The 19754-nt window shown below is 49.4% G+C and overlaps 1 protein-coding gene across 1 annotated transcript in view; it reads right to left on the bottom strand.

Annotated features, from left to right (window-relative positions):
- Positions 1-17755, bottom strand: part of Podxl2 (podocalyxin like 2) — a 34085-nt gene extending 16330 nt beyond the window's left edge. Inside the window, exons 1-2 of the mRNA XM_085690592.2 lie at positions 17636-17755; positions 8554-8826 (exon numbers count right to left, since the gene is read on the bottom strand). Coding sequence (XP_085546718.1) covers positions 8554-8826; positions 17636-17696 — 334 coding nt within the window. The 5' untranslated portion in view covers positions 17697-17755. The remainder of the gene's footprint in view (positions 1-8553; positions 8827-17635) is intronic.
- Between the last annotated feature and the right edge of the window lie 1999 nt (positions 17756-19754).

Raw genomic sequence — 19754 nt, 5'->3', positions numbered from 1 at the left:
AAGCCTTTTTAAAGTCTATTTCCTATAAGGGAAATAAAATCTGAAGAGACACTAACACGATATTGTTTGGTAACTTTAGGCGATGAGACTGTGGCCCAATTCTATTTTCTTCTTTTATTTGCATTTTAAACGACTGATATGCTAGTGTTTATTACAAGCATAAAAATGAAGAGCTTTATTCCTGCGGTCGGGGTGCAAGTGTTCCCTTTGGCGCTCGGCAGCTGGCTCTGCCTTATGGGCCTGTCCATCCCAGTGAACAGACTATGCAGGCACAGTAACTGCAGAGTCAGGCCACGCAGCAGCAGCTAGGGCTCAGCAAGAATTTGAGGGAGAAAACCACCTCCAGGCCCCAGCAGAGAGCTGCCTTGGCGTCTGCTTTCTGCAAGCTCCTTTCCAGGCAGGCGTAATTAAATAAGTCTAGTAAGAAAGATTCCATCTAGGGAAGGGTGGCTGATTTGAGATTTAGCTCTGCCACTTATTCCCGGGGTAATACAGTGCCACTTTTAAATCTCTGACCCAGTTTCCTGAGCTATGAAACAGTGATAGTGGCCGCCCTGCTTCTGCAATCCATGAGGTGCTCAGAGTGGAAGCCCTTACGAACCTTTCTACCCAAGGCACTGCTGTGTGTCCCCCTCCACCCCTCTTCCTGTGAGTGTGACCCCACTTCGCCTCTGGGGACACACCTCCCCTCTTCTTGGAGTTAAGGGACCACACACACTGGCTTTAGGGGTAGCCTACCCCAGCCCTTGCCAAGCAGAGAATTCTGGTCTTGGGGCAGGACAGTCAGGGGTTCAGGACCCAATCTGAACCAACCTGACCCGCTCCTGGTCCTGGGAATACAGAGCTCACTTTCTATGGTGGTCACTAAGGGAAGGGACAATGATTTTCCTAGGCATTCTATCTGGATTGAAGCCAACAGAACAGGATGGAGCAGGGTGGCCCAGAAAGCCAGGTTGACACCTGAGTCTCCTGCTGGTACTCCTGCAATCCTGTTCCTTGTCCCATAAGCCTGTAGAGTCCCCTTTCCACGGAAGCCTGTGAGTCTTGTGCATGGGATTTCCCCGACCTGCTGGCCGCCAGGGGTCATCCAGCCCCTCTCTGGCAGGATTCTGATTTCTTCCCTGGGACCTTACTACCTAACGCAGGTCCTGTCTTAACAGAAAAGGAAGTGTGTAGAGGGTGACAGCAGGGGCAGTCTTGAGATGATGCGCCATGGGCTGAACCCCTCTGAAACTCACACTGAAATGTATTGTCCAGAAGCCAGTTGCGGTGTTGTGCACCCGTAACCGTAGCATTTCTGAGGCTAAGGCAGGAGGATGGTGCGTTCAGGCAGTGTGGGCTACCTAAGTGGAGGGAGAGGTTTTAATTGTGGTTATGACAGGACTAAGAGTGAGCCTTTAATAAATGACTAGGGCTGGAGCTGCACCTTCTGGATGGCTTAATGTCATCGGCACACATTAGTGTCACACAGCCGCTCAGGCCTCCCTCCAGCTTTGTTCTGCCACAGGACCATGAGACTCAAAACCCTCCCAGGTGCAGCCTTTCCACCATGGAGGTCTGGCTTCCAGAACCTTCTCATCCTACAACAGAAAGCAGCTACGACTGGACCAAACAGCACTACTGTTTACCACTAGTAGTTAGGAATGAACTGACCTTGCTTTAACTCCACCCACATCCCCATCCCACCCCACTTGGTTATCTGCTCTTCTGGAAGGTCACTGACCAGAAGAGCAGCTCTGAGACAGCTCCCCTCCTCAAGCCTGGGGTGTAGGACTCTGACTCCTCAGGTTCAAGGGCAGAACAGGGCAATGGTGGTGAGTGATACACTGGCCTTTGGGTCCTCCTGAATCTCAGCCTCCCACCCACTGCCAGCAAAGACCCTAACTCTGTTCCCATCTCAACCCTCTTGCAGTAATGTCTGCCAGGCAGTGTAAGAAAGCTGTGTTTAGGGGCTGCTAATGGCATGAAGAGATACTTTTCCAGCAGGTGGACTGGAAAGTGGGGTACCTTCACCCATCAGTGGAGAGTGGGATGGCATGGGACGCTAGCCCCATGTTACCTGCCAGGCTACACACCATGGACAGGGCACTTCCAGCATCACTGCCCCCAGCATCTGTTCGTGAGCAGAGTGACTGTCCCCTATTGAGCAGGGTAGTGAAGGATGGTTACCTAGCAACTAGGAAACCAGGGTGCAAAAGAGCTTCTGGGGCCAATGGAATGGAAAGAATCAGAACTAGAAGCATAAGGAGCAGGCTTGAACCACTGCCAGATAGAACAGGATACTAGTCACAGGAGAGTCCCCTGCATAGCCCATCAGCTCAGTTCTGCCAGGCAGGAGAGGGATGCACTGTGGAGACCAGTTTCTGGCGGGCTGGACATACAAGCTGCATTGTATATTACTAGGGTTCATGCCGGAGTGTTCGCACAGGAAGACAGCTGCTCCTTGGGACCATGTGGTGTAGAAAGGCAAGAAACCAGGGGAGAAAGAGAAGGCCACCAGCAAGGACATAGTCAAGAGGCCAGCAGCGCGGCTGTCTGCCTCTGTCTTCCCTTCAAGGACTATGTGACAATCACTCGGTGTGACAAAGATGAGGGAACAGGAACACCAAGTGAGCCATACTGAAGCTTAGAAACCAGGACACGGCTAGAATTCAGTGGATGGTGGTGAAACTTCTCATCAAGAGGACTGGAGAAGCCCAGAGAGGAGACACAAACCTTTCTGAACCCCAGGAGTCAGTCCCAAGCATGCCTGCTGCTCTCCTACCCACAACCTACCTGCCTCTCTCCAGGAAAAATAGCCTTAGAGACACAGGGCATCAGACTGCCCAGTACAGAACAAGGGTGGGACTGCTAAAATGATGAGCCACATACCCAGGAAGAGCAGATGGGGCCCTCTGGCGGTTTGGATGAGAATATCCCCACAACCTCCCATTTGAACACTTGGTCAATAGCGTTGATGGCACTATTTTGGGAGGTTATGAAACCTTTAGGAGGTGGAATCTAGCTGGAGGAAGAGGGTTGTTAGGTTTGGGCTTGGACACTTCCTTTCCACTCTCCTGTTCTTCCAAGAGGTGAGCAGGCAAGGCGTCCCAGATGCATACTCCTACTACCATGGAGCCGCCTACCACATCTACTCCGCCTTAATGGTGGGCTACATCCCTTTTAACTCTGAGCCCACACAAACCCTTCCTCCTGTAAGTTGCTTCTCAGTGGATATTCAGTCACAGTAACAAGAAAAGTAACTAATATGGGTCTCTACCTCCCGTCATATACTAAAATAGTTAAATATAAAAGTATAAAGCCACAGGAGAGCAGCAAATATCTCAGGGATGGAAAAAACTTCTTTAAACACAAAGTAGCAAAAAGCAACAAAAACATTTAAAACTATTTTCAAGGGGCTGGAGCACTGGCTCAGCAGTTAAAAGCACTGGCTGCTCTTTCAGAGGATTTGGTTTAGATCCCCAGCATTCACATTGACAGATCACAACCCCTTGTAACTCTAGTTCTATGGGATGTGATGCCCTCTTCTGGATTCTTTGGATACTGCGCACACATGGAACACACAGAAAAGCAAGCATATACATAGACTATAAATAGATGAACTCATTAAGACTTTAAAAAAGTAACTGGAAAACTGTAAAAATGTTTCTGTTTGTAAATGAGAGACATATTTTCTTTCTTCTACATGAAGACTGCACAGTAAAAAAAAAAATTTAAAAAAAGACTGCACAGTGACAAAAACAAAAATGAGCGCCTTGGTAGGGAAAAACCATGGAAGTGATAACAGCAGCAACCATTTGCAGAACACTCCCCAATGCCAAATGCTGTCCAGAGTGTTGTGAACGCGGCCCTTCATGTAAGCTGCACCACCCTGCAAGGTGAGGACCCCACGTCCTAGATGAGAAAATGAAGCTTTGCCCTTGCTTTCTCCACAGATGTCAGGTTGCTGTTAGTAGGTAGGGTTGGAAAGGCAGAGCCTGCCTTCTCTCCACTCCCCCGGGCTTCAGGTCCAAAATGAAGAGTGTGGCAAAACAAAAAACCCAGGATAGCCAAAACAATCTTATACAATAAAGGAACCTCTGGAGGCATTACCATCCCTGACTTCAAACTGTATTACAGAGCAACAGTATTGAAAACAGCTTGGTATTGGCATAACAACAGAGAAGTCGACCTATGGAATCGAATAGAAGACCTGGGTATTAACCCACAAACTTATGAACACCTGATTTTTGACAAGGGAGCTAAAGCTATACAATGGAAGAAAGATAGCATCTTTAACAAATGGTGCTGGCATAACTGGATGTCAACCTGTAGAAGAATGAAAATAGATCCATATCTATCGCCATGCACAAAACTCAGGTCCAAATGGATAAAAGACATCAACATTAATCCGACCACTTTGAACCTGATAGAAGAGAAAGTGGGAAGTAGTCTACAAGATATAGGCACAGGAGATCACTTCCTAAGCAGAACCCCAGGAGTGCAGACAATAAGAGAAACAATGAATAAATGGGACCTACTGAAACTGAGAAGCTTCTGTAAAGCAAAGGACACTGTCAGTAAGACAAAAAGGCTACCTTCTGACTGGGAAAAGATCTTCACAAACCCTGCAACAGATAAAGGTCTGATCTCCAAAATATACAAAGAACTCAAGAAACTAGACACTAAAACTCTAATTAACCCAATTAAAAAATGGGGTACTGAACTGAACAGAGAATTCACAACAGATGAACTTCGAAGGGCTAAAAAGCACTTAAGGTCATGCTCAACCTCCTTAGCGATCAGGGAAATGCAAATCAAAACAACTTTGAGATATCATCTTACACCTGTCAGAATAGCCAAACTCAAAAACACCAATGATAGCCTATGCTGGAGAGGATGTGGAATGAGGGGAACACTCATCCATTGTTGGTGGGAATGCAAACTTGTGCAGCCACTGTGGAAATCAGTGTGGCGGTTTCTCAGGAAACTGGGAGTCAACCTCCCTCAGGACCCAGCAATTCCACTCTTGGGAATATACCCTAGAGATTCCCTAACATACTACAAAAGCATTTGTTCTACTATGTTCATAGCAGCACTATTTGTAATAGCCAGAACCTGGAAACAGCCTAGGTGCCCCTCAATAGAAGAATGGTTAAAAAAGGTGTGGAACATATACACATTAGAGTTTTACTCAGCGGTAAAAAACAATGACATCTTGAATTTTGCATGCAAATGGATGGAAATAGAAAACGCTTTACTGAGTGAGGTAAGCCAGACCCAAAAAGAGGAACATGGTATGTATTCACTCATAAGTGGATTCTAACCATAATTAAAGGTCTTTGAGCCTATTATTCGTGATCCTAGAGAAACTAAATAAGAAGATGAACCTGATGAAGATTATTTAGCTATCCGCCAGGAGGTAGGAAATAGACAAGAGTCCCAGAACCCTCATCTGGCGATGGATGGAGATGGAGGCGGAGAACCACGTTGGAACACGGGACCTAGCTCCCTAGGTCCAAATAAGAGGCAGAAGGAAAGAGAACGTGAGCAAAGAAGGCAAGGGCAGAGGAAACCTTCATCCGACGTTGGATGGCGATACAGACGGAGACCCATATTGGAACACCGAACTGAGCACTCCACGGTCCAAATGAGGATCAGAAAGATGAAGAAAATAAAAAAAGTAACCAGGACTGCGAGGGATGCGAGCACCCACTGATACAAGGGAACTGATATAATGAGAGTTCTCCAAGGCCTGTTGGACTGGGACTGAACGAGGTCGTGATCCAACCAGATTCTCTGAATGTGGCTGGCCCGGAGCCTTTTTGAAAAGCCATTGACAATGACACTGGGACTTGCTTCCTCTGCATATACTGGATTTTGGCGCTCCAGTCTGTTTGGACTCTCACCTTTTCTGGACCTGGAGGGAGGGGGGAGGAACTTGAACTTCCCACAGGGCAGGAAACCCTGACTGCTCTAGGGGATGGAGAGGGAGGAGGAGAGGGAGTGGGGGGAGTGGGAGGGTGTTGGGAGGAGGGGCTGAAATGGAAACTTTTATAATTTAATAAAAAAAAAAACCAAAATGAAGAGTGTATTTTATTTATTTTCACTTTATGTGTATGAATGTTTTGCATACATGCATGTGTATGCATCATTTTCATCTCTGTTGGGTTCCCTGGAACTAGGATTGCAGTTGATTGGTTGTGAGTCACTGTGTGGCTGCTGGCAATCAAACCTGGGTCCTCTGAAAGAGCAGTCAGTGCTCTAAACCACTGATCCATCTCTCCAGCCCTGAAAACTATATTTGATATTTCTATATGTAAAATATATTGTATAGAATATATTATAAAATCTATGTTCAGAATTTATACATGACATATTAATGGTGTATATATTACTAATTAATATATATTCTATTTATATTGTCAGGCATTTACAAAGACCATTATAATTTTTCCTATCAAATTGAGCAAAATCCTCCTCTCCTGGAGTTCTAGAGATTGAAGACAGGCCCTTGTGTATGATCATAGAGGCAACTCTACCTTGGAACCTCATCTCCAGACCTTGGCTTTTTTGAAACTAGGCTTTGTTGTATAGTCTAGGCTGGCCTCCACCTCACAATCCTCCTGCATCAGTGCGGGGACTGCCTGGGCCATCAAACCAGGGTGGGAAGCATCTCAAGCCCCAGAGTTCATGCTGGAGCAAAAGTGATCTTTCTGGAAGTCTCTTTGTAGAGGTTTCCAGAGTCCCTGTAAAGACCCGCACACTTGACGGCAGAGACGCTCCATTTGCCTTCCACTGTCTGAAACTCTCCTCTGACACTGCTCCAGGCTGACTTGATCAATCACAGCACTGGGCTCGCATGCCCTGCCTCACAGGCTCCTCAGTGCAGCAGGGAGCAAGGACAGTGAAGCACCTGCAGCCGGGATCCTGGATGTGGAGTGGATGCCTCTGTGGCCTGCCCTGGATTCCTAGTGATTCTCCCATATCCTACCAGACTTTTACAAATCCACTCCTTTATCTCTTGGGGATGTCTGGGCTCCCTGTCTTCTGTTCCTGGGTGGGATGCTAATAGAGACATGCTTGACCTACTGATCTCATTCTAGACTTTATTCTGGGGAAATCATCAGGAAAGTGGGAAAAGTATGGGAACATTTGCTGCTGCAACTAAACCTGACACCACAGAGGGAAGAATCTTGGGCCATCTGACCACCATGTGTGTGCTACTACACAACTGTTAAAAATCGGGTAGTAGAAGCCGGAGAGGTGGCTCAGAGGTCATGAGCACTGGCTGCTCTTCCAGAGGACCTGGTTTGATTCCCAGCACTTATATGATGACTTTTAACTATCTATAGTCCAGTCTTGGGGGAAATCTATCCATCCACACCTTCTGGTCTTCTTGGGCAACAGGCATCCACACGGTGCACAGAAACACATGCTGACCAAACGCCCATATGCATAAAACGAAAAGAAAGAAAATTTGTAAAAAAAAAAAAAAGTTATAAAAGGATAATTAGTAATGTGAGAAATACATTTAAAAATATCTCAGATGAAAATAGAAAATAGAATGTTCTTGCTGGGCTGTGGTGGTACATGGCTTTAATCCCAGCACTCAGGAAGCAGAGGCAGACAGATCTCTATGAGTTCGAGGGCAGCCTGGCCTACAAAAGCTAGTTCCAGGATAGCTGGGACTGTTACACAGAGAAAGAGAAACCCTGTCTTGAAAAACTAAAGAAAGAAAGAAAGGAAGGAAGAAAGAAAGAAAGAAAGAAAGAAAGATCCTTATGGTTCTAGTTTTTCATATTTCTGTTGTCAAATTGTGAGTTGCTTCATTTCCTTTGAATTAACTTTGTTTTATCTTTTAATTTTCTACAGTGTTCACTTACAGGCTAACCTGGAACTCACAGAGATCTGCCTGCCTCTGTCTCTGCCTCCTGAGGGCCAGGATTAAAGACATGGCCACCACAATTTATGTAATTATTATTTAGATTTCTACATTTTATTTTAATGTGCATGAGAGTTTTACCTGCATGTATGGCTGTCTGTGTTCCATGTGTGTGCCTGGTGCCCCGAGAGAGTTCAGAAAGCATCAGATTCCCTGAACTGGAATTATAGACAGCTGGGAGCGACCATGTAGGTGCTGGGAATCAAACCCAGGTCCTTGAGCAACCAGTGCTCTTACCCAAGTCTTGTTTAAATCCACTGGTGTGTCATAATTTAGGGAGAAGATTTGGGGCTGACTATTAATTCCACAGCTGTCTTTTCCTAATCTTAAGAGGGGACCCCACAAGCCAAGGCTGCCACTGCAGAGGCCAGGGCCGGAAACAATGCAGCCTGCTCCATGCACTGGTTACCAGTCCCCAGGCTGTGTGTAGCCAGTTTGGTGCCTAGACCTTGGTAAACAGTAGCTACTTTTAAGGAGAAACTTAGTCTTGGGGATGCAGCGGTGATGGCAGATGGCCGACAGCCTGGAAGACACCAGAGGGGAGAAGACTGGAGTGGAAACCGCCCCACAGTTCCTGCCAACATGGATCGCCCCTGGTATCCTGCGTAGAGATAAGTGAGCAGAGCTACCTGCAGTGGGACCCAGGTCCAGGCTGCTGCCATTCAGTTCCTCCTCTTCCCAGAAGTACTGTGGTGGCTGCAGGAGCCGGGACTCCTCGCTGTCCTCACTGGGAAAGCCTGAGCCTGGAGCTAGGCCGGCGCCCAGGCCCATGGCCTCACTGGGCTCCTCCGAGTCCAGGGGCTCAAAGTCAGTGGGCAACAGAAGGTCGAGCAGGGAGGTGGAAGTGAGGCCTTCAGGGCCAGGCTCATCCACGCCGGCTGCACATGCGCCCAGGGAAGCCACTGTAAAGACAAAGCCAGACATCAGGAATGATGATCAGGACAAGGACTGGCAAGACATATCACAAAGACGGACACTCCTCAGCACTGGGGCTTCAAGGGACCTGAGCTACCCTTTTAGAGTGTTCAGCCTCCCCTGTGACAGTGGCAAGAGGGTCAGAAGGGAGCGAGGACTTGATGACCCTGTTCCCCTTAGCCCCAGGGTGCTCAGAAGTTCCTCTGTCCCAGTCTGGTAGCTCTGCCAGACACTGCAGGGACAAATCCGAGCCAAGGACTTTGCTCCACATGTGACAATGTTCTCTAAGTTTGCATCCCAGCCTGAAACTCTTCCAGCCCGTGCTGTGATTTGCACCATGCAGGTCTCCTGGGTGCAGTTTAATAACCCACGCAAGGTTGCAGGGCAAACTCACCAGTGCCGGCAATTCTATACGTTTATTTAGAAACATGAGCCCTCCGGCTTATCAAGACAAAAGAAACAAAGACCAGACTACAAATTAAGAAGGATCATCTTCCATCTCTTTTGCTCTGCCACCAAGAACAGCAGAACTGTACCACTGACCAGTTTCACAGCTAGCTTCAGTACCTCACTGCGTGCTTTGGGAAGTTACTCAAGTCCCCCAGGTCTCATCTCCTCACTCAGAAGACAAGGAGGTCAATGGAAATGCCCTCTGCACCCTTCCTAAGACTAACAATATCAGTGGTGTGGGGAGGGCAGGTTCAAGTCTGCCCCCCCTAGCCCCTGCACTGGATGTGAGGTGTGACCTGCTGTGACCATAATGAAGGAAAATTTCAATGATGTTTATAATAAAAACAAGACCTCATATTTTCAGGGCCACGTGCACAGTGCTTTACAAACAGCATCTGAATTTTAATCGCTTCACCCCCTGATGAGGAGGGCCGCGCTTGGCTGCTGAAGGAAGGGAAAAGACCACAGAGTTCCAGCAGAAACTGGGAGAATGTCAGGTACATTATGCACCTGTCAGTCAGTCCGGGACCAAGAATAGCACACTGACCTATAGGAGAGCATCTGGGTGGGGTCAGTGCGGAACAAGAGGGCTGGAAGGGGAGGCAGGCAGGGTGCCAAGAAGACGAGTTTACACTTGTCTTTCCTGCCTGGGCTGAGGGGCTCCAAGCTCATTCATCTGTCCATCCTTAGTGTCCACTGTAAAGCATGGGCAGACACTCCGAGCCCTCAGTCCCAGGGGGAGGAACACTCATGGCAGGTGGGCGGAGCTGTCTGTCCCAGTGAGGACCCGGGGTGTGTGCACTGCTGTACAGGGACCTGAAGAAAGCACAGAGGCCCGGGACGTCTCCACCTAGAGAGCCCTAAGGGCAGACGATGAGCTGCATCTTCACCCGCATTTACACAAAGGCTGCGCTCACACCTGCAACCCCAGCACTCTGGAGGCTGCAGCAGGAGGATTACAAGTGTGAGGTTAATTTGGGCTACATGGTGAAATCTTGTATCAAAAACTCTCAAATGGGAAGGGAGGGAGGGAGGGAAGGAGAGAGGGAGGAATGAAGGGAGGCAGGGAAGAAAGACAACTCTCACCCTAGCGTAAGGAGACCTTAAAACAACTCTGGTTGTTGTTCTTCTAGTCCTGATTCTATGGGAAGAGCAGGGTCCATCCCGTGACATGTAGATGGTAGTGAGTCAGGTGGCTGGGTCTAACACAGACACCACCCGAGGGCTCTTCTCTGAGGCTCTGGGGTACAAGTGTGTCCTCCAGCAGGACACCCCTATGAAATGAAACTGTGTAGTTTTTCCCTGGAGGCTAAGTTCCCACTCCTCAGACTTGAGCACCACCTTCATAACAGACCTCAAGGGCTTTGCTTTAGCCTCAAGGGTTATTCTCTTAGGACATCTTGTCAACCTGCCCAGGCTAGAACAAGAGGCCATGTAGAAAATAGCCAGGTTAGCAGTGTCCCAGTTGAAGCCCCATGTGACAAAGCCAGCCAGGACAAGCTGATGTGTAACTCGAAGGAACCTGGCTGAGATCAGAAGTGCCAGCAGATTCTAACTGCACTGCCAGTCCAGAGTCATGAGCTAAATAAACAGAGTTTTTTCAAAACCAGCCCCTTTCAAACCTGAGCCAGCACAGACTCACAGGGTGGCGGTGTGTGTGAGTTAAACAGAGAGCTAAGCCACAGATAAGCTTTGAGCCCAGTTGTTCTGCAACTTCTAGAGCGTTCCCAGGTTGATGCTTCTAGTTTGGGAACCACATCAAGAATTTCTGGGGTTTAGGGCTAGAGAGATGGCTCAGTGGTTAAGGATCCTGGCTGTTCTTGCCAAGAACATTGGTTCATTTCCCAGTACCCACATGGTGGCTCACAACCATCTATAACTCCAGTTCTGGGAGGTCTAATGCCCTCTTCTGGTCTTTGCCAGCATCAGGGGGCACATGGTGCACAGATATATGTACAGGCAAAACACCCATACACATAAAATAAAAGAATAGAAAAAAGAATTTCTGAAGATTTTTGTTATTGTTTTAAAATTTATATTTATTCATTCTGTGTGTGCGTGTGTGTGTGCATGTGTGAGTACACATGTGCATATATACATGTACATGGATGTCAAAAGACAACTTTAGAGAGTCAGCTCTCTTCTTCTACCACATGGGCCGGAGAGACTGAATTCAGGTCATCAGGTTTTGTGACAAATGCCCTCACCTACTGAGCCACCTTGCCATCCCCACAAGTTCTGTTTTAAGTAAAAAAAAATTGGGGGTGATTTGTTGCACAGCCCCAAATTTGACATAGCCTGCTGGCACACTGAGAAAGGTTATAAAGGGAGCTCTTTCATGCAGAATAGGAGCTGAGCAACTGAACGCCATTCACTCACTCATTCACTCACCCCAAAAAGCCTGTTGATAAATTCTGGCTTTGCACCAGGCATTACACAAAAGTCAAGTAGCTACGGATATGAGAAAGATATAGTCCCCGACCTTCCAAGTACCAGTTTCTAGTGGAGCCCAGGAGGAAGTCGGATCATCACAGCATAGTGTAACAGGTATGTAGGAGGCCTAAAGGCACAACCGCAAATGACGGCGCGGTGTCTGTGCTAGCAAGAGAAGGACGGAAGATGAGCAAGAAGTGCTGCTGGGAGGGGAGCAAAGCTGGGACAGCACCTGGGAACGCTCATTCCTCACCTCATTCTGCAGGGTGGACAATGGTGCCCCCCAGGGAGCACACACAGCCTATACTCCACGCATTACGCTGCAACAAAGCAGCCAAGGCCACATTACTAGAATGAGGTCCACAGGGCTCACAGCTCAAAGCATCAGTTTTGGTAGGAAGGACTTGGGTCTACTCAATGGCCTACATCTTGAGAAGGTGGAGGGGCTTCTCCAAGCTCCACCTTCCCAAAATGTTGGCCCATGAATATCCTTGATTCCTTCCTGCCGAGTCTCTCCTGAGACAGTCCCCAGCAGATCTTTTAGGTACTTCAGGATTCCCCAGCAATGCTCACTGCGTACATCTCTCCTCCACACTACCCTCTGGAGCAGAGAGCCACCAGGGCCTAAATGGACATATGACTCACCCAATGTTCCTGGCTCTGTATGGATGAGTAATGCTATTGGTCCACAGATCACATTTTGAATAGCAAAACAGCACAGCCTTCTGACAGCCAAATCTGTATCTACTGCCCCATCACAAAGATGACCCAGTCAGATCTTTTAAAGTGGCAGAGGGGCTCTCCACGAATGGACACACCCTAGTACCTTCTCTCCACTCTCCACAGTCATAATCACAACCCCATTCATGCCCTGTGCCTTAAACCGAGTTTCTAGAGATTTCCAGAACATTACAATCTCCTTTGCTTTCTTCATACATGCTATGCCTTCTGAAATAGAATCCATTTATTCCTATCTTTTCCCTACCCAATTCTTAAAGATTTATCTTTATTTTTCTGGAACATGTACCTGTATGTACCACCTGCATGTAGTGCCCATGGGGTCACGCTGAAGGGCACTGGATCCCCTGGAGTTGGAACTGTGAACCTATGAAGGTGCTGGGAACTGAATCCAGGTCCTCTGCAAGAGCAGCACATTCTCCCAACTGCTGAGCCATCTCTCCAGCTTCCCCACCTGCCTAATTCGTATTCTCACTTCTGGACACAGCTCTCTCTCTCTCTCTCTCTCTCTCTCTCTCTCTCTCTCTCTCTTTCTCTCTTTCTCTCTCATACATGTGTATGCATATGTGTTTTTCGTGCATGTGAGCATGTGAGCATGTGAGAAGAATGTCGGGTAAACTTTATCATTCTCTGCTTTATTCCTTTGAGCTAGGGTCTCTCACTGGCCAGCAAACTCCAAGATCCACCAGTCTCTGCCCCCAAAGATAAGGTTGCAGGCATGTACAGCCATGCCCAGTTTTCTCTGGGGATGCTGGGATTCTAACTCAGGTCTTCATGCTTGTTCAGCAATCCCTCTTATCCACGGAGCCAACTTCCCAACCCCAGATATTTTCTGAGCAGCCTTCCCTGGTCGCGTGCCTGGGCAGGGTGCCATTCTTTGTTATCATAGTCTTGGCCCTACAGTTTGCTCACCCATTGGCAACAGACAATCATATAACCCCATCAGATGGCAAACGCGCAGTGTGTTCCTTGACACTGTAGTGTCTGGTTTCTGACACACACCAGGGCTCAGCAAGCCCTTGAGGGAATAAACAAGAATAGGTCAGACCCTCCCGTTTTACAGATGAGATCCCTGACACTCATGGGATTAAGTTAATAGAAAGAGCTGTAATTAGCTGCTTCTCCCCACAGGAAGGTCTTGCAGATGTTCTGTGAAGGAGGTTTGGGAAGCAATTATTTGCTGGGCTGAGCTGCTTAAAACAATATTCAAGACAGCATAGCTACCCCCAAGGGACGTGAGTGCAGAGGAGGGAAGCCAGTGCTAAGGACTGGAGGGCACCCCTTTCCTTTAGACACTCTGCCTGGGGTTCCCACGGCAAATCCAAGCTGAGTCCATGTGGAAGGTTCTGCTGTCCCACAAAGTGCCTCGGGAATGCTATCCTCCGCGGATCTCTCATTCACAGGCCACAGGGGCCCTGTTTAGAAACACTTCTATAAACTGTCCTATATATTTAACACTCACTTTCTAATTTTAAAAAAAGTGAAACAGATTCGCAGAATCCTGTCAATCCAGTGCCAATTAAAACCGAGACTCACTTATGAGGATTGTGCCATCTCATTGTCGGTAAAATCCATACAGGAAGACCAGCCACATCGTCATGCGGCCACTCCTCGGCTTCTGTTGGAGCCAAGTGGCATGCCAGGCCCTCCCTGGTGATACAAAGATGGACATTGGATGGTCTCTGCCTGCTGGGAAATTAGCAGTTTGGGGGAGAAATGAAATCTAAATTGTATACAAGATACCAGCTGCTACGGCAGCCCTCGTTTGCAGAAGCAGCCTCCCCAGGGCTGGGGAACAGGGATGGCACGGAGCCAAATGAGAGAATCCAATCTGGAAAAACTCATTCATGCATCCCAGGAAGAAGAAAACGTCAGGTGATGAGGGATGTGTGTGCTAATTAAACCCCGAATATTGTACAGGTTCCCAGGGCGCCTGAGAAGCCACGTTTTGAGGCCATGAGGAGTAAGCTTCATCTACATGCAGTCTTGGCAGGAAGCCTTTAGTGACGGTAGGAGAGAGTAAAGTTGGTCTTCCTCAAGAATCTAGAACTCACGCTCCTCGCGGGTCCTGAAGAGGTGTGACCTGCTTGCCTCAGGGCCTCTGCATTACCTCTTCAGAACCTAAACTGGGTGTGGTGGCGCTTGCCTTTAATCCCAGTCTTGGGAAGCAGAGGTGGGTGAATCTTTGTAAATTCAAGGCCAGCCTGGTCTACAGAAGGAGTTCCAGGACAGTTAGAGCTACGGAGTGAGACCCTGTCTTGAAAAATAAAACAAAAGAACCACAACAAAACCAAACAAAGAAACAATAAAACCCAAACTAACTTAAGTGTGGTAGAGAAGTGGCCACAGTCAGCTGGACCTGGAACTGCTTGGCACTTCGGCCAGCTGCCCCCAGGACAGTAGAGTAGAACTGTGCAGGTCCCACGGGGGTGGGGGTGGGGCAGGTGCTTCTTGGTCAGTCAGGGCTGTGGATGGGAGACTCTACTCTCACTCTGCATCTGCCCCTTGACCCTTCCATACCTCAGGTGGGAGCCTCCACTCTCCTACTCCATCTGCAATCCAGCAGTCAGCAGTGCCTCCCCACCCCGCCAACATCCCCTCTTCTTCATCCACCTTTCCTGGTGGTCTACAGGCATGAACAAAGACTAAAATCTCACTTTAAAAAAAGAGGGGGGGGATCTGATATTTCCCTGGTTTTCACTCTTTTCCAACCAATTTTCATTCTCTGAAAGGCATACTCCTTGCGATTGCTCTTCTGTCTACATAGAGACCCGAATGTTTCAAAGGCTTTGGTCGTGGGCAATTACTTCAGCAAAGGGAGGGGGTGCACTGCTTTTCAGACCTGCCCACCACGAGAGGACACCAGAATAGAAGGGGAGCCCTGTCCATTCTGCAGATAATTATTTTTTCCTCTAATAATTAGTCTCCCTCGGTGGAGATCCCATCTGACTCAAAATCTCAGAATTATGCTCCCTGTGTGATTCATTCTCTTCCTCGAGCTCCCTGCATTTTCTGTTACTTCATCACCCTAAAGGGAGGCAGAGAAAGAGGAAAAGGCACATAGGAAGGGATGAGGGGAATCAGCCTCAAGGAAAAGCAGATCCAAACAAGTCCAGAAAAGGGGGCTAAGGAAACAGCAGACATCTTAGGGCTCCAGACCCTGGTGTGCCCTCCTGCACCAGTCCCACGCAGTCCTGGCAATCTAGTCTGTCTGCCACCAGCTGCACACAGCCCTCCCCTAGCCAGCGGCTTTCAAGTCAGATCCCCCTAAGCCCTGAGCAGACACCAGCCCGGGAGGTGGCTGGGCAGCATCTGCCACTCTGCCCCCACAGCCCAGAGTGGCAGCCACAACAGAAGCGTTCTAACACCACGGTCCTACACCCCCATCCCCCACTGCCACTCCACCGATGTGTGCCGTGGAGGCACAGTGCTTAAGCGAAGCCTTCTTCTTCTACACAAAGGTGTAAAAAAAATAGGCACACCGACAGACACACATGTGCCTGCACAGAGGTAGGGGCATGCTCATGGAGCGAGTGTGGTAGGAGACGGGAGGACGGGGCCTGAATAGCACTAGGATGAAGGCCACAAGAGCCAGGCCCGGGGCCTGACTTGTACTGCTGGCAGGATTGGTGTGGCTCCGACCCAGTGAGACAGCAGACCTTCTATAGAAGACTGTATGCATATGCAAAGATGCAGGTGGTCTGTGTAGATGTGATGCCAACACCAACGGACACCCCCTCCCTGTGTTGTTAGGTCCTTTCTTCATCTCCAGGGTAGACATGTGCTCTTGTTAACTTGGCCTGCTCATAGCAGGCCCAGCACTGTGAGGGGCCAGTCCCCTCTCAGTCTTTTGGTTTTGTTTTATTTTGTATGTATTCCTTTATTTAGAGACAGGGTCTCATTCTGCAGTCCAGACTGGTCTTGAACTCCCAATTCTCCTGCCTCCTTGGGTTCCTAAGTGATGGACTTACAGGTACACATAACCTTGATCACCCTCGCCAACTCCCCAGACATCTTCCTGGGGTTCTATCATTGCCAGTCCCAAAGTAAGGGCCTACCACATGTCCATATCAAGCAGGGTTGGCTCCTCCCCTCACATACATCCCCTGGAATTTATATATATTGCACAGGGTGGGTCTTGCTAGGGTGACTGCCTCAGCACGGGAAACCAGTCCCATGCCTGTCTCCACTGGAGGGGAAGTCGCGCAGGGCTATTCGCTGAGTCTTGAAGCTCACCCTGCTCCTGCACCACACCCACCTTAGTTAGGATAGGGTACCAGTTCCACCCTTCTGGGAGCTCTACTACGTCCTGATCCTACCCACCTTTGCAGTCAGCCTTCCTCCCTCCCCTTCTGTATGGTGGCTTGCCTCTGAGCCTGTCAAGCCCTTGTGCCCGCCCCCTACACACACGCACACACCCCTAAATCGCAGGTCTACCTTGGGAAGCTGTTTCTTTCTCTCTCACGCAGACGTATCCATTTCTTACCTGCCTCAGGCCCCGACCTGTCACACACCCACACTAACGAGGTACCCAGTGCGACTGATGAATGGAAAACCGCGTACTAAGTCTCCCACACAGCTCCGTGTGGCGGCAGTCGCTGTCGCAAACCTACCCCTTTGTCAGTTCCTAATAAAGTTGCCCCGCGCAGTCGAGGACACGCGTTCACAACGACACGCACACGCCTTCCCAGGCAAGCTCCACGCACATGTAAACATCCACCTCGGCCACGCAGCTCGCTTTCAGCCCCCGGCATCCCCGGCCCACGCGCCGTGGAGACCCGCTGGACCTTTACGATGCGATTTATCTAAAGGTATCACCCGTGGGCTTTCTTCTCTCTTGATTCGCCTCCCTGAACCTTCGCGCGCACACACGCACACACCCCTCTGTCTGGTGGCCGCAGAATGATCACCTGTCACCTGTCACCTGGCGAGGGGTGGGACGCGGGCACCTTGGTGCAGCGGCCCCACCGCCACCGTCCCCGAGCGCGCGCGTTGTGCGGAGCATCCAGTTCCCTGGACATAGCGCCTGGGGGGGGTCCCCGCTCCAGGCCCCGCGCCGCCACCTCCTCCCCGCGCGCGGCCGACCCTGCGCGCCCCACAGCCTTTGTTCTGTGGCGCTGCCAGCACGGGCTCTGTGTGCCCTGCGCCCTCGCGGAGCGGCCCGGTCCCACTCACCCGCGGCCAGCAGCAACAGCAGCGGCGGCGGCAGTCGGGCGGCCCGCAGCGGCCGGGCCATGGTGCAGCGTCGCCGCCCGCAGCCGCAGCGCCGCGGCGCCCGGGCCGGCGTCGGGGGCGCGCAAAGCGAAGGCGGTGGCGCGCGCGCGCCCCGTTGGCCCGCGCACCCGTCACTCACGCGCCCAGCCGCCCAATCGATGCAGTGGACGGCCCGGGGGCGGAGTCCTGCTGCGGAGTCTGGCTTCGCACCTGCACCTCCAGCCTTGCGCCCTTCGCCACCCAGGGGACATCCCGGGAAGCGGGTCCCGCACCCTTTGTGCAGCAGATCAGCCAGCTGCAGCGAAGGAAAGAGGTCAGGATCAGCAGAGGTCTGCTGGGGCACGTGATCTGAGATCTTGAAGGCCAGGGAGGACCAGGCTTTGGTGGGGAACCTAGGCAAGAGCAGTTGAACTCTGTGCCAGGTGTAATTTATTATCTTCATTTTATGTGTATGTTTGTCTGCATGTATGCATGTGCACCAAGTGCGTGCTTGATGTCCACGGATGGCTGTAAATCACTATAGATAGATAGATAGATAGATAGATAGATAGATAGATAGATAGATAGATAGATATAGATATAGATGCTGAGAACTGAATCCCAGCCACTCTTAACCTCTGAGCCACTACAGCGCAGTTTAGACTACAAATTCATTGGCTCTCACAGCCTGAGCAAATTCGTGTCTGTCACCAGGTATCTTGTGAGAGTTGCCTTTCTCTCTAGCCTGTGCTTCTCCTTGACTTCAAATTCACTCCTGTATCAAGCATGATGGAAGCAAATAAGACTGCTCTTCCTCAGTATCAGGAGAGCAGGGACATTCCTCAACATGTGGGGCCAGAGCCTCAACTGTAGGAAGGCTGGTTAAGCACAAAGAGCGCTGGGCAGCAGAGGGGACCTTCAGCCTACTTCAGTAGAGACATACTCATAGGATGAATGCATGTTAGATAAACTGGGTTTGGGAGAAACCATTCTAGATAGAGGGAGACTCTGGCAATCTCCAAGACAGAAGGGTGCTCTGCTTCTAGGAACAGTGAAAGCACCTACTGGAGCATAACTGTCCAAGACCCATAAATTTGTGAGATTTTTTATTTTATATACAGTAAATTAGGAAAGCAGCTGTGCAAAGTAAATTGTAGACAGACGTGGCAGCACATACATATAATCCCAGCACTAGGGAGGAAACAGGTTAAGACTAGGTCTGTCTCAGCTATATTAAGAGGAGAGGAGCACTGGAGAGTTGGCTCAGCAGTTTCCAGAGGACCCAAATTTGGTTCCTAGCACCCACATTGCTGTTGCCTATAACTCCAGTCCGAGGGAATCTGATGCCCTCTTCTGGCCTCTGTGGGCACCTGCACACACATGGCATATATTCACACACACACAGAGACAGACAGAGAGAGAGAGAGAGAGAGAGACTGGAAATTGGCTTATTGGTTAGGAACACTTGCTGGCTCTGGCAGAGAACCTGTGTCCTGTTCCCAGTACCCACATCGTGACACAGAACTAGTGTTCTAGTGTTCTAGGGCCCAGGGGATTTGGTGCCCTCCTCTGGCCTCTGTAAGCACCACGCATGTACATGATGCACAAATATTCAGGAAGACACTCATATACATAAAATCAAAACTAATACATTTAAAAACCAAAAATCTTTTCTAAAAGATGAAAAATGTTATTTGTATTTTTGTAGCCTTGACTGGCCCAGAGCTCCCCGTGTAGTCCAGACTGGCCTTGAACTCACAAAGATCCATTTGCCTCCTGAGTACTGAGATTAAAGGTTTGTACCATCATGACCTACCTATGCAGAGTTCCAGGACAGCCAAAGATAGAGATAACCTGTCTAGAAAAACAAACAGACAAAGTCTAAACGAGTGCTTGTGCGTAGGCCAGAGGACAACCTGGAGGGTCACCCCTCAAGTACTGTCCACTGTTTTTCATCTAGAGATGGGCTCTTTCACTGGTCCAGAGCTGGCCACCGAGCCTGAGATCTGCCTGTCTGCCTCTCCAGTGCTGCGACAAAAACACCACCACTGCAGGTATTTTACATAGACTGCGAATGTAACTCATGTCCTCAGTGTTTCAT

Source organism: Myodes glareolus, chromosome 6 (genome assembly GCF_982192425.1).
Source record: "Myodes glareolus chromosome 6, mMyoGla1.1, whole genome shotgun sequence".
In the NCBI taxonomy this organism is placed as follows: Eukaryota; Metazoa; Chordata; class Mammalia; order Rodentia; family Cricetidae; genus Myodes; species Myodes glareolus.
The sequence above is the reverse complement of the archived record's forward strand: the minus strand, read 5'-3'. Positions and strand labels throughout refer to the sequence as shown.